The 25,376-nt window shown below is 41.0% G+C and overlaps 1 protein-coding gene and 1 long non-coding RNA gene across 4 annotated transcripts in view; one reads left to right on the top strand and one right to left on the bottom strand.

Annotated features, from left to right (window-relative positions):
- LOC122863561 overlaps window positions 1–185 on the bottom strand; it is a 4,233-nt gene extending 4,048 nt beyond the window's left edge. Inside the window, exon 1 of the long non-coding RNA XR_006375035.1 lies at window positions 51–185. This is a non-coding gene — a long non-coding RNA (uncharacterized LOC122863561). The remainder of the gene's footprint in view (window positions 1–50) is intronic.
- On the top strand, window positions 137–25,376 carry snx14 (sorting nexin 14). Of its 3 annotated transcripts, none has more exons than XR_006375034.1 (30): window positions 137–333; window positions 521–661; window positions 2,144–2,264; window positions 2,442–2,515; window positions 3,692–3,770; window positions 4,038–4,081; window positions 4,167–4,254; window positions 4,510–4,594; window positions 5,105–5,261; window positions 5,489–5,564; window positions 5,946–5,990; window positions 6,198–6,278; window positions 6,503–6,617; window positions 6,950–7,105; window positions 8,022–8,146; window positions 8,835–8,893; window positions 9,361–9,387; window positions 10,966–11,098; window positions 11,606–11,792; window positions 13,718–13,801; window positions 13,946–14,046; window positions 14,657–14,768; window positions 16,739–16,779; window positions 18,382–18,501; window positions 19,831–19,954; window positions 21,842–22,006; window positions 22,420–22,515; window positions 22,939–23,030; window positions 23,462–24,510; window positions 24,556–25,376. XR_006375034.1 is itself a non-coding variant. In XM_044170133.1 (30 exons), exons 1-30 carry the CDS (start codon window positions 314–316, stop codon window positions 25,137–25,139), a joined length of 2,832 nt encoding a protein of 943 aa, XP_044026068.1. In that variant the 5' UTR covers window positions 137–313; the 3' UTR covers window positions 25,140–25,376. The 3 variants fall into 3 exon arrangements, 2 of the variants coding, with proteins under 2 accessions (XP_044026068.1, XP_044026069.1); XM_044170133.1 differs by having other exon boundaries at window positions 23,462–23,518; window positions 25,113–25,376; XM_044170134.1 differs by lacking the exon at window positions 9,361–9,387 and having other exon boundaries at window positions 23,462–23,518; window positions 25,113–25,376.

The raw sequence follows: 25,376 nt of genomic DNA, 5'->3' as shown, positions 1-25,376 counted from the left end.
TTATCTCTTTTTCAGAAGAATGGGTTAGATTAGTGTGTTTTATTGTTTACCATATAATCCCATTAAAAGGTGAACAGAGGTCGTGGTTTTAAACACACCCCGCCTTGTTGGGGCGATTACTTGTTTCTGACGGATCTGGCAACCCTGGTCGGATTAGAAAACGTTCAATCTGTCGAGGAAGTCGGTCGGGACTTTAAAAAAAACAAAAAAAAAAAACATGAAGTAAAAACTTTAGAAACTGAAGAAAGTAACTTGGATTTGGGACTAAGGACAGCCGAAGACTATGCTCGTGGATAAAAATGTGTTTTAGTATATGGAGATAGCACCGTCGCTGTAAGTTGAAGCGTTATCCGCTGCCTTCAAAAAGCGAACGTTAACCGTTAGCTAGCTAAATTAGCCGCAACGGCTCTTGCTAGCTAACTTCGACATAGTTTAAACTTTTTAACTCTTATCCGGCTGCTGTTCATTTAAACAGACCGAAACTTGTTTATTGGACATGTTTATCCTTCCCCGTCAACAGGTCCGTTGAAACGATGGCAGGCATTTTAACGTATTTGAAGCGGGGGCTGAAGGTGGACGTCCTGAGAGAAGCTGGCCGTCAGTATCCGGTCTTCTGCTTCCTGCTGCTGGCTATGGTCTCGCTGACTGTGCTGCTCAACAGGTAAACGCTAAAAAACTAAAAAAACAACGTGTTTATTTTGGGGCCGGAGAGTGCCGGATTATCTCTGAACACCGGGTGGGTCATGTGATGTCGGGGCAGAGCTGTGTACCTGAGTGGAAACCTTACCTGTGTTTAATCAGGGCTCTCACCTTTTTAAGATAAGGTGCTCCCTGTCTCTGCACGCTGTCAAACCAGATTAATTAATTATGTGATTATGTAAAATAACAAATCCGTCCTGAAATGATTTATTTATTGCATTGATTACTAAATGAATCACTTTTTTTTAGTTGTAGTGAGAGTACATGGTCCAAAACAAAAAGTCTCCTTCCTGATCCAATAATAAATCACTTTAATTAGATTAGATTTAACTTGTATTCTCATTGCACGTGCACAAGCACAAGGCAACGAAATACAGTTCAGGTCGAACCAGAAGTGCAGGATATAAATTATTATAAAAATATTTTACGAGTGGTGCTGTGGACATTATATACAGATGGCGTTACTATAAACAGAAGTATACTGATGGATATGTACAATAAGAAGAGCAGTGCAGTGAATATTAAGTAGTGCAGTTTATGGAAATAGTTGATGAGTTATTGCAGTGTTCAGTACAGAGTACTGGAGTGCAGATGATGCAGAATATGTATAAATAAATAGTCCGGTAGTGCAAAAACAATATGGCAGCACTGAAGTTAAGGTGTATGATATGTGAACTAGAGCTGAAACGATTAGTATATAGACAGGAGAATAATCTGCAACCATTTTTAAAGCCAAAAACGGTGAAACAAACGCTACACGTTAGCAGGATTTCCTGCTTCTCTTTGTCACACACAATAGTCCTTTTGGGTTTTTTGGACATTTGAAGACGCTACCTTGGGGTCTGTGAGGTTGTGATCGTCAGATTTACAGATAATGCGAAATAATTAAACGTCGATCAACGCACTAGGTGTTTTCCCTAATTAGCTTTCAGGCAAGTTCTTGAACATGCCCTGCATTTCTGCATCATGCTCCGAAACGCGCAGCTTTCTATGCCCCACCTGGAAATATTGTGATGATTATTTACTGGATGATACGTTATATTTCTGTCTGTCTGTGTGCAATGCTCATGCTGTGCTCTGGACGTTTCACCATGCGGTGCTGAAAACAGATTCCACCCACTCTTGTCATTAACGTGAAGTGAGGTGGGCGTTCAGTGGGAAATGTCTCTTATTTAGTTTATTTGACATTATAAGAAAGAGGAAAGCACATTTAATTTATCCTGGACATGTAATGTTTTGGACACTTAAGTATCATACACACAGCAAAAGAGATGCTGTATAAATGGGACAATAAAAGCTACACCTTTATATAACTTTATCTAAAAAGCACAAACGGTTATAGTTGCAGTACACATGCAGTGAACAGAGGGAGAAGCCCCAGATTAAACACCGATTTTTAGTTAATTTGCATGAGTTTTAACGCTGTATAACAATCTCCCTCCAGGTATATCCACATCCTGATGGTCTTCTGGTCGTTCCTGGCTGGTGTCATCACTTTCTATTGCTCCTTTGGACCAGAGTCCCTTCTCCCAAATGTCCTTTTCACCATAAAGCCAAGGAACAAAGTAAGCCAGACACCTGACGCATTTAGCTGATGCAGCTTTATTTATATCTGAATCCCTGCGCGGAGCAGTGTGGTGTTTGCATTCAGCGATTAAGTGTGCTGTTCTGGAGGCAGTTCACAGTGTGTGATATGAAAGATTAAGGAAACGGGCGATTCTTTCTCCCCCCCCCCCCAACAGCGGCAGGAGCAGGAGCTGTTTCCTCTGGGCCACAGCTGTGCCGTGTGCGGGAAGGTCAAGTGCAAACGTCACCGGTACGTTCACAGGATCTCCGAGCGGAGAAACACTTACCGTGTAGCGAACAGGCAGGGAGTATTTAACAAATGCATAGAAATCCGCTCTGTTGTTGTTTACAGCGGTGGAACGTAACTAAGTACATTTACTCATGTACTGTGCTTAAGTACTATTTTAACTACTTGAGTATTTCCTTTTTATGCTACTTTACATTTCTGCTTTATTACATTTCAGAGGGAAATATCGGGCATTCATCTTTTGTGCATTTTATACCTTTTAAGTAGATAGTTTTTTGACCAAAACTCCCTTTTCAGATTCGAACTGTTGACATTGCAGTTCATGGTCGTCCAACTCCTCTGAATTAATTTAACTATAGTTAAATATTTTACATACATAACATATAACCTGCTTATAAAATACAATGATTTATTATAGATTAAACTACCCAACAGTATATAAAGTAGTTAAAATGAGCATCTCAAGCAGCTACAATAGCAAAATGCTGCAATAACGCATCAATGATAATTCAATAACATATCATAATTGCCACTCTCAGGGGCCTTTTTTACTGCTTTTACTTGTGATACTTTAAGTACATTTTGTGTTATTACGTATAAGTAGGTGAGGCATGCGTGTTCAGCACATTGCTTTGTAATGACATTTATTATTTACTCCTGGTACAGTCAGCATGTTTTCCTTACTTAATTAATCCAGCTGATAATGTATTTTTGTGAGGACACATTATTTTACATACACTAGTTTGCCATCTAGTGGATATTATTAAGCAGTACTGCACCAGACGGATAACTTATGTTATTGATAAAGGAATTGTGGTCAAGTCTGTTTATCTGTATAGTTTTAATGCCATAAATAACGTCTCAGTGAGTCTTAGAGAACCACAACATCAGTCTCTCCGGACCCAGCTCCAGCCCTCAAAGACAAGAAAAACCACACAAAAAAACAGGCAACCTTAGTACACTAAGGGGCCGCTGTTGTATGTCGTTACAAAAACATATTCATTACACAAATCCAGTGCCACCACTGCAGCAAGACAAGATAGGACTGTAGAGATGTTTGACAAGAACATGGACACCACTCACTAGTATTTGGATCATAGCTGGAGTGAGTTTTCACCCTGGTGCTGCTTGTGATCTTTGTATTTTCCAAGTGTGGTGAGCCGAGTTTGTTCTTTGCAGGCCGACGCTGCTCCTTGAAAACTACCAGCCATGGTTGGACCTGAAAGTTCATTCAAAAGTGGATGCTTCAATAGCAGAGGTACCTCAGTGGATGGATACACGTCGACGGTTTTATCCTAAAATGAATGATTAATTATTTGAAAAAGTGTGGATGTTACGCTGAAAAAATAACATACTATCTACCCTTTTAATTTATTATCTGTCTGTCTTCTGACACTTACTTACAAAAATTACATTTTAACTGTCTCTGCAGAATTAAACTCTCAATGCATGTAAATGTCATCAGTTAAGTCGACAGACGGACTTATTTCTGACCTCTTCTAACTTTCCCGTCCCCGACCTGTAGGTGTTTGAGTTAGTTCTCGAGAACTTTGTGTTCCCCTGGTACAGGTAAGTGTGTTATTGTCTTTAAGAAAGTTATTTTATAGAGACACGCATAAAGAAGGTGTTATAAACTCCCTCCTCTGGTTTTCAGAGACATCACAGATGACGAGGCGTGTGTGGATGAACTGAGGATGACCTTTCGCTTCTTCGCATCAGTGCTTGTCCGCCGGGCTCAGAAGGTGAAGGTCTTGTGTACTTGATTGTTAAGTTAAGTATGCTGCAGACCGGAGGATGTACTGTACTCGTTCTGTTTCAGCATTTCACCTTGATGGGCTGTCATCAGATCTAACCAGCGTCAGTAAAGCCACTACAGATGAAGAAGAAGCAGAACATTAAACGCCAGTTTCATGCTTTAGGCAGGATCACGCTGGATCTCAGACAGACATATGCTCAAAATGTTTGTTTCTTTTTTTGTCTTTCACTACGTTTGGCAGGTTGATGTTCCTGCTGTGTTTGCAGACAAAGTGATGAAAGCTGCAATGAAGCATATTGAAATTATTGGAAAAGCTCGAGAAAAAGGTATCGACAGAGGTTATCATTACAGTCTTAACTGTAAATTGGCACATTTGAAAGTATTTATTTACTCAGTTATTTATATCACTCATTCCTTCATTCATTTATATGAATGTATGTGTTTGTTTTACATTTAACTTGAAGCTACCCTGCCAGTGATTCTGCTATAAAACCAATTTCTTGAAAATACAATCTAGAGATGGCCCAGATAATCTAGAAATTTCCCCTCCCAAAACTACAGCTGGTCTCTCTTGTGTTTGTTCCATGGGCGTACTGCTTATCGTGTTTTGGTTGATTTACGCTGGGATAGATAAAGACGTATTTCTGGAATCTTGTATCCAAATTTCCTATTCTGGTCTAGGTGGAAAATGCTGGTATGAACTGTGGCAGGTAACCTTCGTTTGGAGGTGTTCGTCTGCCCTTTAAGCATAGTTGTTTGGTGAAACTGGGTGTGCGTTCAGAGACATACAGTAATATCCGCTGTGTTCTGATGTTATTATATGTGTTTGTCTGCAGTGAAGGATGTGGGGGGTTTACAACAGGCAGCTCTGGATGAATACGGCACTGACCTCCACATCGCTCTGCACAGCCGAAAAGACGAGCTGCTCTACCTGAGGACGCTGACGGAGATGCTGTTTCCCTACGTCATGCCTCCCAAAGCAACAGACTGCAGGTAGGCAGACGCAAACCAGCTGACAGAGACTATTTGGATGACATCTAGGACTGGATTTAGTTAGCTCCACATGTAAACTACAATCACAACATTCAGATAAGGAAGCTAACTGTTTGTATCTAAAGGCCTGAGTGGCTGTTAAATCCCAAAATTGCTGACTGTATGATGAAACCAAATGATCGTGCATTAAAAGCTGTAACTGGTGGTTGTGTGTTGGCTTCGTTCAGGTCTCTGGCTCTGTTGCTGCGGGAGGTGATGGCTGGGTCTGTCATATTACCTACCATGGATTTCATGGCTGACCCTGTGAGTAGAACAGGATTAATGTCGGTCTGTCGGTGTGAAGACTGCTGTAGTGTAGTGAATGAGCAGGTCACACTGCTCTGTTTGAATACTGTAAATACTGTAAAACATTTTGGGAATTTATTTGGCTTTACCAAATGATCAGACATTGGAGAGGGACTACTTTTGAAGAAACTTAATCTGACTTAATAACTACCAAGAAGCCTCAAGTTATGCCAGAATATTCTTCATGTTTCTTTGCTTTGTTTAAATTTGAAGATGGGTCCAACTGGATGCAGTGATAAGATGACACAGCATGAAATTAATATAAAATAACCAATTAAAAAACAGGCATTGAAGGTTTTATAACATTAAGATGACATGCTGTCTCTCTTTGCTTTCCAGGATATTGTGAACCTCATGGTGCTGATATTTGTTGATGACACTCCAGTAAGTCAAAAGAACATTTCAGGAATACTGATCCCATTACCTTACATCTGGATCAGTGAAAAGTTCAGAAACTGTACATCCAGTTGGGAAAAGAAACCTTACTTTAAAAAAAAAAAAAAATTTAATTGTGGATATTTCTTTTAGTAACAAAAAGTCAGGGTTTTCAACTAATTACTTTGCTTATTTAAATCTCTTTTGCATCTCCAGCCAGAACCAGCCACAGAGCCTCCGTCTACCCTGGTTCCATTTTTACAGAAATATGCAGACGTCAGCAACAAGAAGCCGTCTGTGAGTAGAGAGAGACCTTATTCACTACAGACCGACAGATTTCTGTTATTAGAAAAATTAAATAGATAAATATTTCTTACCTTGTACTGCAGTTTCTGACCATTTTGTCCCCCTAGCCGCCAACATACAGTGTATCTACGTAACGTCTTTATCTGTCTCTCTCTATTTTTATTGAGTATTTCCTTTTAATGAGGATAACCAAACTCCTCTCTCTGGTCGTGCAGGTGCTGAAGTTGGAGCTGAAGGAGATCAGGGACCAGCAGGATCTCCTCTTTCGTTTCATGAACTTCCTGAAGCAGGAAGGAGCTGTGCACGTGCTGCAGTTCTGCCTCACCGTGGGTAAGAGGAACCATCATACGTAAACCGTGCTGCACACGTAATCCTCTGATTAAGCTCAGTGGCCTAGCTAACCTTAAAACTAGTTTTGCAAGCCTATAGCAATCTTAGTAAGCTAGGTAGCTAGCCCACTGGCCCTCCAAGATTCATTACCATTCATCCATCCATTGTTTTTCTAACCCGCTTATCCTGTAGAGGCTCAAGGGGTCCAATCGGGGCTTTACATGTAGACGACACATGTTTGCTCTTGTTTTACAGAGAAGGACTCTGGACATGCTTCGGGAAGGGTTTCCCTTTCAGTCTGACTGTTTCAAACCTGTTGTTGTTTCCTCCAGAGGAGTTTAACGACAAGATCCTGAGTCCGGAGCTGAGCGACGCTGAGCTGCAGCGCCTACATGGTGAGGTGCTGCACATCTATGAGACCTACTGCCTGGATGAAAGCATCGACAAGATCAGCTTCGACAAGTTCATCGTGGAGGAGATAAGGAACAGTAAGAGGCTATATCATTCATTATCATCACCGCGCTGTCAGTGCAGCTACCTCAGAACTTAACATCAGTTTACTCGTATGGAGAGTACCGGTCAGCCTGTAGAGACGGTTGGAAAATGTCTTCTGTGGAGAAGTCTGATTATGTCTCAGCTTGACTTTGGACTACAAATTATAATTTAAAGACGTAGGCATTTATGAAGAGACACAGTTGAGTTGCATTATGGGAATTGTAGGATCTAGTGTTTTTGGAGCTTGATCCATATTAGGATATCTTGGCCTCTGCTGCTTCGATTCCTTTTTTTTAAAATCTGTCTCTCCCAGTCCCCCAACCTTACGAAAGTGCAATTCCAAATCGGTGGAGTTTTCCTTTAAACACTAACATGTCCGAATTTGTTTGTAGCAGCAGTTGTTGAAGTTCTGGTCATAATTCAGCAGAATTGTTTTCCGCTGTTTAGCGTAAGAGTTTAGCAATAATTGCAAACAATGACTTTTCCTTGACAGTTTGAAAACTAACCTTGCTCAGTACACGTGGACACAGTATGTCACAATATACACTTTGAAGCTCTTGTTAAGAAGAGAAATTTACTGAACACTCCTGAACACCTTGATGCAGTGATGTACAGGTGTACTTTGGCACCCTGTGACATCACTGTCGGGTGTGGTTACAGGCACTTCTGACCACACCCATAGGTGGCTTCAAAGGTGAAACAGACATGTAACTTTCAACCACCTAGGGCAGTGAAACGCTACTTCTCAGCCCGGTGTTGAGTTACTCTTTTAAACAGTTTAGAGTGTAGTGCTGTTTGTGCACAAACTTGTGTTGTAATTTCCTGTTTGTCTCCAGTGGAAACTTTTCTAACCCTCTGAACAGAAACACAGCGTGAAAGCAGTTTAACCACGCGCTGTCTCCCTCTCAGTTGCTAAAGGTCCGTACGCTGGTGTGGTGAAGCTGCAGACGATGCGCTGCCTGTTTGAGGCGTACGAACACGTCCTGTCTCTGCTGGAGAGAGTCTTCACCCCGATGTTCTGTCACAGCGACGAAGTAAGACCTCAAAAACTCAGTCAGCCACACATCTGCAGGGTTCTACCAAACACAGCCGAACAAATACATCTGCTTTTACGAATGGCTGAGAGTAGAAACGAAGGTACTGTGTGACCATGTATTCAAAATGTAGAGTATTTAGTCTATTTCAGTGTTGCAAAGACACATTTTATTTCCATTTAATGCTACTTTATACTTTTACTTCACTACATTTTACAGGGAAATATTGTACTTTTAACTACACTACGTTAATCTTACAGCTTTAGTTACTTGTTACCTTTCATATTTAGATTTTTACAAACAAAACATATGATCATATTGTGAAATACGATGGATTATTATTGATTAAACTACCCAACAGTAAATAAAGTAGTTCAAATTGGCTCCACTTTGACCGGCTACAACATTAAAAGCTGTTTATATGTTAATGCTTCAGCAACAATAGAATATATAATAGTGTAACTGGGCTGCTCTGCCTGCACAATGAGTACTTCTACTTTTGATCCTTTAAGTACACTTTCACAAGAATTTTTACACTTTTACTTGAGTGAAGGATCTGAATCCTTCTTCCACCACGGGTCTTGTTGTGAATAGAAAAAGCACAGACAGTTGAAATCTTCTGCATCCAGAACTTCAAATCATAGATTAGTTGTAATTTGTACGGTGACTGTCTCCTCTCTGTGTTCAGTACTTCAGACACCTGCTGAGGGGGGCGGAGTCTCCACCAAGGAACTCAAGAATCAACAGGTTTGTGATATGGATTGTTGTAACTTTGAGTTTGCTTTTAATTTATCTTTCACGTGACAATAAAAGTATACAGAAGGAAAAAAACTGAGTTAAACAAGGAGCTGATGAAAACACCTCCCCTGAAAATAAAATAAAAACATACTTTCACTGATGGAGTTTGTTCTTAACGGATACTAATCTTAGTGATCAACGCCACGAGTATTTTTATTGATATAATAATAGCCAAATTAATTTGGTCTTGTGCACACCAACCAGTGGAAGGAGTTACTCTTCAGTTTCTTAAAAAGAAAATTTCTTGAAAAAGAAATATGCAAGCCACCAAAGAAACGCCTCTGATGATGGTACTGTAGGCGGCGTTTTTACACTGTACCTGTATCTAGTAGTGAGAATAGCCCTCTGAATACGCAGCTTTAAGTTTTGCTCACATCCCTTGAAGATGTGTTGTCCAATTGTGCATCTTATTCCAGAAATAGCTTCAGTTTGGAAGAAAACAGGTAAGTAGGTCTTTGGCATGTTACCTGTCCTCACAGTCTGCTGCCTGAGAGATACTGGATGCAAACAGTGTGATGCATGCAGATACAGTACGTCGCAGTGCAGGCGGCTCTGTGAATGAATCAAATGTTGCCTGCGTAAGAAACAAGTCCTTGTTTAACAAATCTTAACATCACGAGCCACTGCTTGTCTTTGTTTACATGTTATGCTGATGCTTGCACTTGGATTTTAACTTCATGCTTGAGATGATCGACCTGTTAAAGAAGACAGTACTGAACACTACAGAAGTATGAAGCAGTCCTTTTAGGTGTCTGTTGATGAGAATTTACAGCGATGAAAACGTTTGTCTCTGACGGGGATCGGTAGTTTTCTTTCACCTGAGAATGAGGCTTTTAGCCTCAAACTGATGCTGACATGTCTGACATGCAGCATCATGTTGCATCACTGTCCTCTGTCCTTCACTTCTTTTACGTTGCCAAAACGATACCTGAGTTTCAGTATGATACCAAAGTAATACCTTACCTCACATAGAGGGAAACTTAAGTCCTTATCTCTATTTAGCAAAATAACTTCTCAAATGCATCAGAGTTTAATTTTGTTTTGCACCAAAAGAACTTTCCCTTAATAAAATACAGTCAAGATTTGTGTTTAAATCAGTAAATATCTAATCAAAGAATATGAAACAAGAATCTGACCAAGCATTTAATGCCTTCTTTCATTTCTTTACCATATTTTAATGCATGAAATGCAGCTCAAAGTACAAAAAAGACAAGTGTCATTTTTCTACAAACACAAACTTCAGAACAATCTGAATATATTGAATGCTATAATCGCACACAAACTCTACACATAATAGATTTAAGACACTAGTTTATTAACTTATTTGTTTGTTTTTTTTTTTAAATATTTTGAACATACAGCGAGCATTGGCACGTAGCAGCCGTTGTCCTCTCAAACATGGAGGAGAGAAGAATGAATGCTGAAGCGATCACAGTAATTAACGTTCTGGGTGAAGCCTGTACTCGTGAGAGTTTTTAAGGAAGTTTTAGAGGTGAACATCTCCGGTAAAGCAGTCACTGATCCGCCACCAGCTGCAGTAAAAGTCTGACTTATTGCCCTTTTAAAATAGCAGAAGTTCATTTGGTGGGTGTGTGAAAGTAATAACTGCTAAAACCGACTAATCGTTGTTGACTGAAAGTTCAAACCGCCTGGTTAAACATTAGAAATGAGGTTTCGATAAGTACAAGCTGCTGTGGCCGGCGGATGAAAAAGGCATGTAGCTGTCGCCCTTTTTTTTTTTACTGCATGTCTGCTGCATGACCGATGCACTGCACAGAGAAAATGATTTCTTCCCGTGTCAGTTGCTATAATACAAAGTGAAATGCTCTGTCAGCAAGTCATTTGACAAACGTGATAGATGAATATGCTATTTTACTCCTTAAAACCTGAGGGGGGGGTAGGAGGAATTGCTTCAGAATAGTTGGACCGAATAGATGAGATGTGATTTTTGGGGTTGTGTAGTATTAATGCGGGTTAGATGTATACAACTCTGTAACAGCATTTTCCCCTGTTCACCCTAGAAACACGTCAAAACGAGGGGAGTCGTTTGGCATCAGCAGAATTGGCAGCAAAATCAAAGGTGTGTTCAAGAGCACGACCATGGAGGGAGCCATGCTGCCACCCAGCGCCATGAACGACTTTGACGATGATTTGGTGAGTGTTTCTTTTTCAGAGTGTTGAGCTGTGATGAGGATCTCTGCCTCATGTTGCTGGTTTGCAAAGCGAGGCGTGGGTCAACCTCATTCATGCATCCACATTAATTTATCCTTTCTTTCAATCCATCCATCCATCTGCTGCTCATTATATATATTATATATATATATATATATATATATATACACACACACACACACACACAGTATATCTAAAATCTAAACAAAAATACACAATGATATATTTGTTTCTCAATAACATCATTTTGCCACATGAACTGGTTTATTACATATTGTATTATACTTTAAATGTGTTAAAAACACATTTTCTCTTGTCATCAATATCTTGGAGATTGAGAATAGTCTGTGATGTGATTTGACTTTTTTAATTTAGGCATTAGAAAATTACACAGAAATTGAATTTAAAGTTAAAGTTAAACCTAAAGTTAAAAGCAAACGGAACTTGAACATTATTTGTTCCCTGGTTTGGCTCTTTGTGTCCCTGCAGGTGGAGGAGGCGACGGTCGTGATGGAGGACGACTCCCCCGCGGAGCCGGCCAGCACACCGGGCGCCCTGAGGAACCTGTCGGCCTGGAGCATCACCATCCCCTACATCGACATCTACGACGACGAGGCCAAGAGGGAGAAGATCCCCGTCTTCTGCATCGATGTGGAGCGCAACGACAGGAAGGACGGTGAGTGAGCGGGGAGGTGAAACACAAGCCTCTGTCGCTGGACTCATCTGGTATGTGAATCACATGAGCGTAGATCTTCTACAATGCTGAGCTCAAAATCACAGATACGAGCTTCTTACTTGAAAATACTGTTAACTCCAGACTTCATTTCACACTTAAGGTGGAGCGCACACATCACACCAACGCAAAACAGTTTTACAGTTTGCAAAGCTGCAGCTAATATAATATAATGTTTTATATGTTTTTAGCGTTTGTGCAGCAGTTGTACATTACACCCTGCAAGTTGGAAGTCCCCGACCGGCTGAAAGAGAGAGTCGCGGCACACTTTAATCGGCCGCTCTCAGTAGTTCCAAACAAACCGACCTGTTTGAATGGTTTCCAGCGGTGCGGACAGCAGCAGCGACTCTATTTGCAGCAATTTTTCGCTAAATATTAACGCATAATGTGCAGCATTAATCAGTTTTTCTCTGGACCTTTCCCATAATGTAGAAGAGAAAGCAGGCCAGGAAAGGCATACAAGTGTACAACATAGCTATTGCATTCTTCCACTAGCTGCTTTTACGGCAAGTCTCGTTTCATAGGCATACTGAGGCCAGACCTGGGCTGTAACCTGGTCATGGATGAGGTTTTTACACCTCACCCCCGCAGCCAAGCACTCACGTCCAGTCTGTTCCCCCACTCATGGTCTACCACTCACAAACCTCAGACTGGACACACACACACACACACACACACACACACATCATTATAGTGGGTGAAATATCAAATGTACCTGTTTCATACCCATCACAGTATGTGACGTAATTAGCTACCTCCAGTTATACTTTCTTTTTACTGTGATCATCCACATTTACGCTGCTGATCTTATCACCTGCCACTGATGCACTGCCTAACAAAAGATGTGTGTCATGACAGAATTAACCAAGGAACAACCTAGCCACCATTCGCTGTAATCAGATGCAGTGATACGGTCGCACTCAAGCGTCGCTTACTTTAACAATAAGTCTAATAACCGAAGATAAACTTTGTATGCCAACGAACGCCAATAACTGCAATTTATTTGAGGCAGTGTAGTCCAACTGACATCTGGTTATGGTAGCTAGCAAAGTGTTGCTTACGTTAGCTAACTAGCTATTACCTTAACGATAAACATTAACTAAAGCCGGCTACATAAAATATCACTATTGACTAGAGTCCTGAGAGGTCAGCTAATGTGATAAAATGTGAAAAACAGTGCAGTCATTTCATTTCAGCGAGCGTGCTTGGGAAACGCTGAACATGAGTGGGGTTCAATGCTGGAACTTTGCAGTGTTTGAAACTACTGGTTGCCCCGCGACGCGTTGCTTCCGCCTTTTCCGGTTATGACAGAGGTCTGTGGCAAGTGTCGCAACTCCTCTCTCTCTCTCTCTCTCAGCGGGTCTGGTTTGATCTTCCCATCACCACCTGAACAAAGACTAAAACAGTCGTCAACAAAATCAAACCGTGCCAGAGCCTACTGTCAAATAAATGTTATCCAAACTGCTACTTCCTCTTCCTCTTGCTTATAAACAAGCAGGCATATGGAGCAAAAAAAAAAAGTAGGTAAACCTTAAAACATGTATCACTCACTGAATGTATGTGTGTTAATAATTAGGACATTAACAGGGCAAGTCTACTGAAAACTTAATTCACTGTATTTTGATGCTTTCAGTCTTGTTTGTCAACTGCAAATGCATGAACGCCTGGTTTTGGCCAAAATTTCCATTTGACCTTAAAGGCAATATGTGATCCAGAGACTTCATATAAGCAGCAGACAGTTGAATAACTAATCAGATTTTAGTTTACTTTCGAACCAAACAGAGTCTGTACCTTGTGTGCAATGTCAATTTTAGCATCAGCCTTCATATCAGTCAGACATGTTGTAATTTGTTCTTATGTTCTCGCAGTTGGTCATGAAACTGAAAAGTTGTCGGTCTACAGAAGATATCTGGAGTTCTACGTACTAGAATCCAAACTCACGGAGTTCCACGGTAACGCTGGGCCTTTAACCAAACTCACTTAAATTAAATAACTGACGATTTCCATATTCTGTTAGCTCGCAGTTATGTAAAATATGAATCTAGTGTTGTTGTTTGCGTTAATGTTTTTTTTATCCAATCTTTTTTTTCCCCCAGGCACATTTGCAGATGCACAGCTTCCATCCAAAAGAATTATTGGACCAAAGAATTATGAGTTCCTCGCATCAAAAAGGGAAGAATTTGAGGAATATTTACAGGTATTCAGCCTTGATAGAAATAGGAATTACTTCAGTAGCTAAGATTTTGCTGTTGTCTTTGTCTTTGGTGCTGAGTTGGGTGAGAGGAATGAGATTTTAAGTGTTAAAGAAAGCAAACCAAATAGCTCTCATGGACTGAATATAAGTTGAATTACTTTGATTTTTTTGGTGTGAGTTGCAGAGTTTTAGAGATGTCTGCCTTTTTGAATATAATGGGACTACATGGCGCTCGGCTCGTGGTGCTCAAAGCGCCAACAGCAGCGTCTCTTTCCAGAAATCACGACCCGGTTACTCAAGATAATCCACAGATTTGTTGTGAGCAGTTTCATGTAGGAACTATATAACTGTAAATCCAAAATGTAGTGAAGGTTTTCAACACAAAGAGGAACTCCGTCATGATTAGTGGAAACAGGCCTTTTCTGATTTTGTAACCAGTACATATATTCTGTCGACAAGATGTACAGACTGGGTTATGTTTATACTTGGCTTGGCAGCAATTGCCGATTATCAAATTTAGTAATTTAAGTGTGTGTTCTGGAGAAGAATAGCAGTTAAATACCTAAACTGTAAATGTATTAAGCTCCTGGTGTGTTTGTGTGTGTGTGTGCAGAGACTCCTGCAGCATCCAGAGCTCAGTAACAGTCAGCTGCTGGCCGACTTCCTGTCTCCGTACAGCATGGAGTCTCAGTTCCTGGACAGGATGCTGCCTGATGTCAACCTGGGTACGTAAACATAATGCATTTCCTCTTTTTCCGAAGCATTACTTATCCAGGTAAAAGTGTAGTGAGAGTGTGAATCTCCAGTGTTGTCCTGTTGGTCACTGCAGCAGGTAGAGGCTGACTGCTTTTGACGACATTCGCAGATCCATCCAGATCGATTTAACCGTTTCATTTTGATGAGCAACATGACAGTCCTCTCTGAGATTACTGCCACGCAGAGCTGGGCCATAATTCAGCATAATAATCCTCTATCAACTTTTAGGGAAAGTATGAATTTATCATGTCAAAACTAATTCAATTATTATCATTCAAGTTATTGTTTTACACACATAACGAGTTAGGTCTAATGGAACACAGTTAATTTTATATGTGGTTTTGCATACATGTCCTGTGTATTTTGATTCCAATCATATATCCAGCCCTGCCACTCCAAAATGAGTTTTGGTTTTTGCATCAAGGTGTCGTTGAGCAAGGCACTACACCCCTACCTGGCCAGGTGTAGCTGAACCAAAGTCTTCACCCTGTGGTGATTGAGTCAAAAGGGGGTACAGATCTCCCAAAACTCCTAACTTGTTCAAGAATATCCACAAAGCTTATACTTTTATATTCACGTAACCACCGTATACATTTAAATCTTATATACTCCTAAATATCCATCTCAGCAAACTCAGCTGGTTGTGATTAATTTCAAAATATGTCGTGTATCAGTCCATCCACACTTCTGTCTGTTCAAAACAAGTCCATTAATAAACTAGGTCTTTTTTTTTTTTATATCTAAAGCAGACCTCCTGACTCAGGCCTTGTTCAGACTGCTAGCCCAGACGCGCGGGCCACACACGGCCCGTTGGGCTAATTAATCCGGCCCGCCGAACGTGACCAAATTATATTAAAATAGGTACGGGTAAACCTTGTTCTCCTGTACTGCCCACGTTTCCCCAAAAGATGGCGCACTTCAGCTACATTGACCTTGTTCGCGTGTATTACTCTCTTCTTCTCTTATGAGCCCTTCTGCAAAAATGAGCGCCGAGTGTTTAATACGGAGCGGACATCAAAATATTTTTTCACTGAAGTCCGATCAAAGGCTGTATGCCTGATATGCCAAGAAACTGTCGCGGTTTTCAAAGATATCAGCCGTCACTTTGCTACGAAGCACGCCGACTACGCTAGCAAGCAGTCAGCGCAGGAACGGGCGGCCCGGCCCCTCTGTCAAATTTTAGAACCCGTTGTGGCCCGTGAGTCAAAACGTTTGCCCATCCCTGCGCTAGCCCAAATCCGTTTTTTTTTTTTTTTGGCACATCTCCAGATTGATTTTAGAAAGTACGGACAGCAAAAAAAACCCACATGAAATGTGATTTTTGCAAATCGGATTCAGGCCACATTTGGAGGTGGTTTCAGAAATCAGAAGCTCTTTGTTACAGCAGCTCGCCTTTACGTCAGTGCACACAGGAGAAAGTACTAGCAAACAATATAATACAATACACTATAAAAACACTATAAAAACAGGTCAGAAAATACATTAAGTACCAGGTGGGTATAAGTATAAAATAAGTGTGCGATTCCAATCGGATTTCTTTTGCGTCACTCACATGACGACGACGTCAAACTCAGAGTGACGGAAGTGCATCAGAGTGCTTGAGCAGAATCCAAGCTGGGCGCCGAACTCCTCCGTCTCTGAGTTTGACTGCTGCGACGGAGGACAGCCCGACTGTTTGGAGGGTGAGATGATGGAGCTCCGTTTCTCATGCTTCCGTGTTGGAAAGCCGCGTCACCAGCGTACGTAGTTAGTGCCGCCTACGTCGTCACCGCCGGGCACACAGATCGATCTGATCGCTTGCAACTTGGACAGTGTGTCTTAAACATCTGATTTGCCTGCTCCTTCCTTCTGCCTTTTCTAAATATCACCATTTTTCTTTTAGTAATCTGAACCTTTCCCTGTTCAGTCGATTTGTTAACTTTAGTCTTTTGTTTTACAGGAAAAATATTCAAGTCCGTACCAGGGAAGCTGATGAAAGAGGTGAGTCCCTCCTGAGCTGAAATGATTATTAATAATGTAGATATTTGTCCTTATTTCCATGTACACCTACCTATCTACAGTATATTCTCCAGTTTCCAGTCTTTATGCTAAGCTAAGCTAACAAGCTGCCTGCTATAGCTTCATATTTACAGTACAGACATGAGTGGTATTGGTCTTCTCATCTAACTCTCGGCATAAAAGCGATTAAGCGTATTCTCCAAACTGTTGAACTACTCCTTTAAAGGTATTGGCTAATATCAGTAACTCCTCCGGTTCCATGGAAAACAGACCTTTTTTTTAATACCACGGCTTTATGTAAGTAAGTAAGACATTTCTTTGTAAGAGTTAATCTCAGTTAAACCAGCAAACGTGTCACGCTGCATTGAAGGAGTTTATGTGACTGCTGGTGAAGCCTTTGTGAGCCAAAAACTACAACATTGTTGCAGAAAGGGAACTCTCTGCTTGTTCTTGAATGAAGCAGTTGTTTTCCCAGCACAAGGTCACTGTGGATGATGTGTATAACAGGGTGTGCAGGGAGGAATGGGGGCACGGGTGGAGACTTCCTTTTAATCTGAGGACCTCAGTACAAGATAAATAATCAGCAAACCTACAGGCGCCTGGGGTGTCTTTATTCTCTCAGTGCTGTTCAGTAAGTAAGTGCTGCTGGAGCTTCCTACATAATAATACAGTCCAGGAGAAATAAGGAACAATAAGGCTGTGATTTTAAAATGATTACGTCCTAAAAATGTGTCACACTCTTCTCACACGACGCACTCGTAAAATGTGCACAGCGCCTCTCTGAATTTGGACACGCACGTATTGATCCTGCTGCTGTGTGATGGCTACAGGTATTCAATAAACCCGTAGGAAAGAATCCTACACGCAAACATTTCGGGGGAATCGAACAGAACATCAGTACCTGTCGAGTCTGGACAACACCCGTTTAATTCAGTGACGTGTAAACGACGTAATTGGCCTGCTAGAGACTCATTTAAAGTTGTACTTTAATGGATATTTCAAGCTGTAATCGATGCAGAATTAAATGAAAGATGCAAAACTCAACATGAATTGAATTGTTTTGTGATTTTGGAAAAGTGTGCGCGTGCCTTTTGCGCTCCCTGTAATGGTACTGGACCAGTGTTGGTGCTGAGATGTTGTCCTGTGTGCAGGAGAAGCTTATGTAACCTCTATAACTACATTTTTCATCAAGGAGCGGCTTTCTCTTATTTGGCGAGAGACGGTGCCGGCAGTTCACGCAAAACACATGACAGTTAACACCCCTGAAAAGAATACTGAACCGACCTGCTGGTCTGTTGAAGTTGATGCATTTATACACGATAATAACGCCATTTTAAGGTCAGGACATAGCTTGACAGTTATGTGGCTAATGAGATTTGGAGAAGGTGTCATTATCTCAGTATCTGAACACACAGGCGTGCACACACATACACAAGCACACATCCCGCAGGTATTTTTCCCGGGAAACGCCTGGATCTCAGTTACCAGCATTCAACCCTAGCAGGATCATCTAAAGTGGAACACAGTTCAACATGACGCTGATGATATTAAACACTGTGAAATTTACTGACGTGTGTTTTCCAGAAAGGACAGAACCTGGAGCCTTTCATCCAGTCCTTCTTCAACTCCTGCGAGTCGCCCAAACCCAAACCCAGCAGACCGGAGTTGACCATCCTCAGCCCCTCCACCGAGAACAACAAGAAGGTAAAACAGAATAAGTTCTGCTCAGCACAAACTAAACATCTGTCTCGTGTCATTGCTGCTGGTAAATCCCCAAAGTCCTCAGGCTCTCTGGCACTCTGTCAGATTCAAGGGGTAAACAAATTAACTTCAACACTTTATCAAAAGTAAATTGAAGCTTTGAGCTGTCCTGTCAGTCTACAGAGAGTTTAAAAAGTCCCATTTTATCAGGTTCGAGAGGAAAAGCGCTTCCTCTGTCCTCGGGGAGGTCTGTCTGTTTGTATGTGTAGCGAAATCGTGCTAACCCTTCCCTTCCCTCTGAGACAACGCTTTGTTGTTTCATTTTTACACAACTTATCACCCAGCATCAGCAGAGTCCACGCACAGGTTCGTGTGTGTGTCCCAGGGAGAGCATAATTAATCAACCAGTTTCAGCTGCGACAATCACCTCTCCCTCTGCCCACCTCCACAGTACGATAAACCATAATGTGCCGGGCAGGAAACTACAATTGTTAGCACTATAGAGACTGTTCAAACCTCTGTTTACGTCCGCTTTAGTTGGGTGATTTTAATCCCGTTTTCACGTCCAGTCCAGAGAGACGCGTTGCATTTTAAAAGTGTATCTCGCTGCCTTTATTTAGTTCTCTTCAGCTCAGCGCACAGCGTGACAACCGAAGAAGTAGAAAAGGATTTTATTAACTCGACAGATCACTTGTTACAGTCAGTCAAATCATACAATTAAGCAAAGATAAACTTCATGAGACCGAGACAAAAAAAAGTAGAGTAAAAGCAGCCTCACTGACATTCATAAAGATATTTAAGTAGTTTGCAACTGTCTGTGTTGATAATTAAATTACAGCTAAATAATTACTGGAAAATAATAAAGTGAACCAGCTCCTAAAATGCTGACCAGAACGAAACCAAACATTATTTAAAACCACAGAACTTTATTTAAAACCTGCAAAAGACATTTAGAATATTTCATTTTGATGGAATGATGCAGCAGTAAAAAATGTCTTGGATTTGCTAAATTTAACACTTATTATCATGTAACTTCAAAAAAAAAAGATACAGAATAAGTATATTATCTGCCCAGTCAGTGGAACAAGATCATTTTAATAAGCTAAAAGCTGCTTAAGGGGGGAAACATATGAAATATATGAAGGTGTTAAAACACATAATACAAAATTATCACAGACATTCATGCCACAACTCGATGCTACATTTTTTCATGAAGTTGAATGTATGTTAACTCCGTGTGACTCCACAGATCATCCTGTTCGGTTTTGTGATTCACTTCCAGTGTTGTGTAACTCTAATGTTCACGCCGCTCGCTGATGATTCACTTCGCAGCTCTTCAACGACCTGTTCAAGAACAACGCAAACCTGTCGGAGAGTTCGGAGTGGAGACACAACCACAACTGCTTCTTGGACATGGTCACTGTCGACGGCATGTATGACTACATGATGTACGTCGGTAAGTGATGGCCACCAAGTCGAACAGCTGAGGAGCGTACTGACCCTCTGTACCGCCCTGCGGGTTTGACACAATATGAAACTGCTGAACAATAACAACTAAATGTCATCAACATCTGAGTTAACGGGCCTTGTTTCTGGACAGGATCCAACCTTTGAAGTTACTTCTCTTTAGCTGCACAGGAAGACGCAGGTTTATTAACTACATTTGTGAGTGCTGTTTCTGTAAAAGAGGTAGTGAAACAACCAACCACCGTAACCCCAGATGAAAGGACTACCAAGTAACTAAATCAGAATTTCACAGCTGTGATGAGGCAAGGCGAGTTTATTTGTACAGTGCCTTTATAAAACACAGAGTGAGTCCATGATTTACTTTTGAAAAATAAATGTATTAGAACATAATTTAAAACCACAATAAAGAGGAAAATTAAATGAAATCACATACAGATTAAGTAACAAACACACCAACAGTTAAATAGCAGAAGAAAAGGCTTGAAAATTGAAATCAAAAGAGCTGCAAGTTAGAAGTTAAACAACAAAGATAAACACTGTTCTTACAGATGTTTCCACACGTGCTGATAAAGACACTGAAGGGTCTCGATTGCTCTGATGTACAAATCAGTGAACTTCAGTGGGCACATTTCTGCAATCATCCTTTAAAATACTTTAGCTTTCACTTATTAAAAAACATCCAGTGTCTCAAAATAGAGCAATCATCAAGCAAGAGCTGTACATATTTCTTTCAACTAATATGTTCTATAATTTCCATACATATTATTTTTGCCGTTTTAACATGTTTTTGTTATGTTTGTTTAAATTAATTCATGCATATGTTAAGTAGGAACTAAAGTACATATGCGTTACACACGGACATTTTTGAAAAGGTGCAACAGGAAATAAACAACGCCATGATTCTGGATACTGATAGATTTATTGCCTTTATCATTCTTTTCTCCGCTATCACGTTCACCGTCAAACTACAGTATGACAATGTAAAACATAAACACATATATTGCAATAAACTCTATACAAATACACAAACATACTTCACATACCTCGCTGGCTGCATATAACCAAGAGGGAAGGAGTTCTTGAAATACCCTGATCAAAATACAAAAATGAAAAACATCTTTTCTTCTTTGCAACTTCTTTATAACTTTAAATCCACATGCAGAGATATTGTAGAAAAGGTTTCAGTCGTAGTCGTCTGGACACTGTTTTCAGAATCAAGACGTTTCGGCTCCCATCCGGAAGTCGTTCTCAATTGTGAAGAAATGGGACGGGAACTGGAAATTTAATAATAGTTTCAAGATGGCCCAGTGATCAGTAATCAGGCCATCTTGAAACAATTAGGTCAGTTTCAGGTGAAACTAGCTATTAACAGATACTCAGGCAGATTCCCTCCTGAGGGCGGGGCTTAAGTAGCACAGAGTAGCTTAAATTTCCAGTTCCCGTCCCATTTGTTCACAATTGAGAATGACTTCTGGATGGGAGCCGAAACGTCTTGATTCTGAAAACAGAGTCCAGATGACTACGACTGAAACCTTTTCTACGATAGAACACTCCTGGACGAATGAGGGACTACACCGTCTTATGCAGAGATATTAACTTCTCACCAAAAGTCTGTTTTTTCCTGTTGCACCTTTCAAAAATGTCCGTGTGTAACGCATATGTACTTTAGTTCCTACTTAACATAAGCACTCAATATGCATGAATTAATTTAAACAAACATAACAAAAACATGTTAAAACGACAGAAATATGTACGGCAGTTATATTACATGTTTACGGGAAACTGTTGCCTCAGATAGAGACACAGCTCAGTACAAAATAACACAAACTACTCAACAAACATCCTCTTCAGTCTGTCTTGGTGTTTTGACTGACAGGTCGGGTGGTGTTCCACGTGCCCAACTGGCTGCACCACGTCCTGGCCGCAGGGAGGATCCTGTTCAAGAACACCTTCGAAGCCTACATGGACCAGTACATGCTGTCCAAACTGGAGCAGGTCCTCCAGGAGCACCACACGGTCTCCCTCATCACGCAGCTCAGAGGTGTGTGTCTGCGTTTCCTCTCGTAGACCACGAGTACGTCCTGTTGTTTTAGAAAGAAATGCACCACATGTAAAAACTGATGCTCACTAAATACACGTTTGTTTAGACACACATTATTTGGCAATCCTCCTGTGTATGGCTCTAATAGTTATAAAATATTATAATGAACGTTTTCTGGTGAAGTATATTCAAGCGGACAGCAGACTTTGAGATGTAGCATGAAGTGAAAAAGTTAGATTCCTGCCTTGCTAACAGCATCCACGTTTGAATGTTAAAGTCTGTGCAGTTGTTTTCTCGTCTTCTGTCTTTGAACTGCAGAGACAGAAAGAACAATAGATGGCAGCAAAAGAGAGAAATATAAATCGCTCTGAACTGACTGCTTGATGTATTAAAGTTGTGATTTATTCCCGCAGACGCCGTCTTCTGTGAGAACAGCGAGGAGCGAACCGCAGAGGACAAACAAGTCAGAGCCAAGCAGACGTTTGAGGAGATGATGAAGTATTTACCAGGTCAGTTTTCACATCAACCACCTCGCCATGTCAAAACGTCACAGGAAATTTAAGATTGTTTGCAGCCTTGTGTTTATCAGAAAACACATCTTGCTTGTGTTATCCTGTAAGCTGAAACAGATGTCAAAGCATGTGGTTGCCACAGACGGTAACCAACATCAACGAGAAGACAATTTTCAGTTTAAACTGTTTCTGCACTGAAATATTCCAATCATGTGCTTTAGGTGCATCTTGCATGAAAACACTGGGATGTCTGTGTTCGTCCAAACGCACCAAACAATACCGCTCCTTACTACTATACTCAGGAATGTGAAAACTTTACATCCAAACATGCTCTGCCAAGACTTTAGACAGGCCATGAATTGTTTCATGTTACAAAGGCTCACTGCATTACAAAGTGTGCGTGTGTGTTTTTGATTTCAGACTTTGTGGGAAAGTGCATCGGCGAGGAGGCGAAATACGAAGGCATCAGACTCCTCTTCGACGGGTTCCAGCAGCCTCTCCTCAACAAGCAGGTAAACAGAAAAAACGCTCACATCGGCCAGCGGTCTTCTCCTCTGCCTTCTGCCGCGTTACCACCTGTCAATCAGCGAGAAGGACATTCAATTCTACCTTGAACCACAGCAACACTCAAAAACCTCCACACCTCTAGTGTCTCTCGGCCGTCCTCACGCCTTGTTTTTGTACTGATACACAGGTATATTTACTTAATGACGCATCATGAGGTTACGGCCTTAAAATGATTGCTGAAGGCAGGGCTGGTGCTGATTACACACCTTTCTTTGAGAAATATAAACAGCTTTTTCCAGAAAATTTTATGTTGTCTGAACACAAGCAGCCGTACAAGAACTTTGCCCAAATAAAATAAGTTTAAAACTGGCAAAATTAGGATCAAAAATCTATCTGAATAAAGCCAAACATTGTTTTTGCTGTTGTGTCTCCTCAGATGACGTACGTCCTGCTGGACATCGCCGTGCAGGAGCTTTTCCCTGAACTCAGCGTGGTAAGCGAGTGACGGCGGAGAATGTAAAGAAATAATACAGGAAGAGATTCAGCTCGCTGTGTTGTTTGGGAACGTTTACCATGAGCTCTTAAAAAGGGCAGGAGAGTACGACAATATCTGACACGGGAGATTAATCATGTTGTGAGTACAAACTCATCCCAGCAAGGAAAGGCTTTTAATGTGAAACAGAGGAATAAATTCAGTAACATGGCTGAATGTAGTATAAATCAGGCCTGTCGCTCTCTGCAGTCGAGGTAATTAAAGGCCCTGCCCGTTGTTTGAGACTGTACGGTACGTTCAGTCTGTTTTTGTGCTTTTATTTCTGGAGTTCATAGCACAAGAATAAGCTGAATCCCTAAATCCACCTGCTGCTATCGAAGTGTAACTAACTTGGTAACTGAGGTCTGTGGATTTCAGGTAAAAAACAGCTGAAATCCGCTCATTCGCTTTCTTTCTTTAGACTCAGGCTGTGGTTAGCCTAGCTTAGCATAAAGACTGGAAGCGGGTGGAAACAGCTAGCCTGCCTTTCCCCATAATTCGAAAAATACACCTACCAGCTCCTCTAAAACTCACTGATTAATATCTCACTTGTTTCGTCGGAGCACAAACAGAAATGTAAGAGAGTTACGTGCTTGAACAACATTGTATCGATCTGTATTAACATGCTGCGTTGCCAGATATGGTGAATGAGTTCAGGTTTTGGCAACCTCACACAAATTGTTGTTTTTAGCAATCCTAGTGGCTCGGACATTCATAACTTCGGTGATCCTCTGACTTTTCATCTAGCGCCATCATCAGGACAATGTTTTAATTTGTCCAAGTACCAGCAGAACTAATGACATTCCCATCAGCCTCAGCTGTACTTTGTGCTTACTGCTAATTAGCAAATATGTGCATGCTAACACACTAAAATACGATGGTAAGCATTATTCCTGTTAGCATTTAGCTCAAAGCACCGCTGTAGACTCTTGTTACATTTCTGTTTGTGGACGGTTTAAATAAACAAGATGTAACGTGTTAATTAGTGAGCTTAAGAGGTGTTGGTACGTGTATTTATGAAGTTTGGACAGAGCCAGGTTAACCACAACCCGACTTCAGCTAAATACAGACGTGATCATCTAACTCTGAGAAAGACAAAACGTTGATCAGGACAGAAGAAATGTTTCGTGTGCTGTCTCAACTGTGATAATGAAACACTTCTGCGGTTGAAGCTCAACTTAAGATTCCTATTTCAGTTCAGTCGACTAAAACCTTCACAGCAACGAGCGAACCGCCCAGCTCTGGTTTCACTTTGTGTTCAAGACGAGGCTTTTCACAGTTTCTATTTTTAGTTTTGCGTTCACACAACATTCAAGCGTCCGCAGCGTGTGTGAAAGGCCACAATGAAAATAAACCAAGCCAGCTGTCCTCGTCTTCAGCCGATTCGAGCAAACGCTCACTTTTTGAAAAGCTGGAACCAGTGAATTACTTGCATTTTTGCTCTGATTAAGACTAGAGACAGTTTAACTACTCTCTGAAATGCTGCTGTGCACATCGTCAGATTAACTCACCAAAGTGAAGCCGGTGTTTGATGTTGACGTTTCCTCCTCGGCAGGGAGCGACGGAAGCGACCGTCGTGTGAAGCAGACGATGTACGTCTCTGACATCCTGGGTTATGGAAGTGCAATACTCCACTATTTCCAGATCTGCTGGGAACATTTTTACATTCCAATGTATATAAATGCACTAATAAAAAGATATATATTTATTGATGTCACTACAGATAATGTTGTTTATCATCATCATCTTTCCACCACTGACAATATTTGCACATTTCTTTGGAAAATCCAAAAGTGTTATTAAACATGTTTGAAATCTA

This window comes from Siniperca chuatsi, linkage group LG16 (genome assembly GCF_020085105.1).
Source record: "Siniperca chuatsi isolate FFG_IHB_CAS linkage group LG16, ASM2008510v1, whole genome shotgun sequence".
NCBI classification, from domain to species: Eukaryota; Metazoa; Chordata; class Actinopteri; order Centrarchiformes; family Sinipercidae; genus Siniperca; species Siniperca chuatsi.
The sequence above is the reverse complement of the archived record's forward strand: the minus strand, read 5'-3'. Positions and strand labels throughout refer to the sequence as shown.

Coding starts and splice junctions, on each gene's coding strand:
- snx14 (XM_044170133.1), top strand. CDS start 314: ATGGAGATAGCACCGTCGCT. Junction 5,262..5,488: donor CCCAAAGCAACAGACTGCAG/GTAGGCAGACGC, acceptor GGCTTCGTTCAG/GTCTCTGGCTCTGTTGCTGC. Junction 6,618..6,949: donor GCAGTTCTGCCTCACCGTGG/GTAAGAGGAACC, acceptor TGTTTCCTCCAG/AGGAGTTTAACGACAAGATC.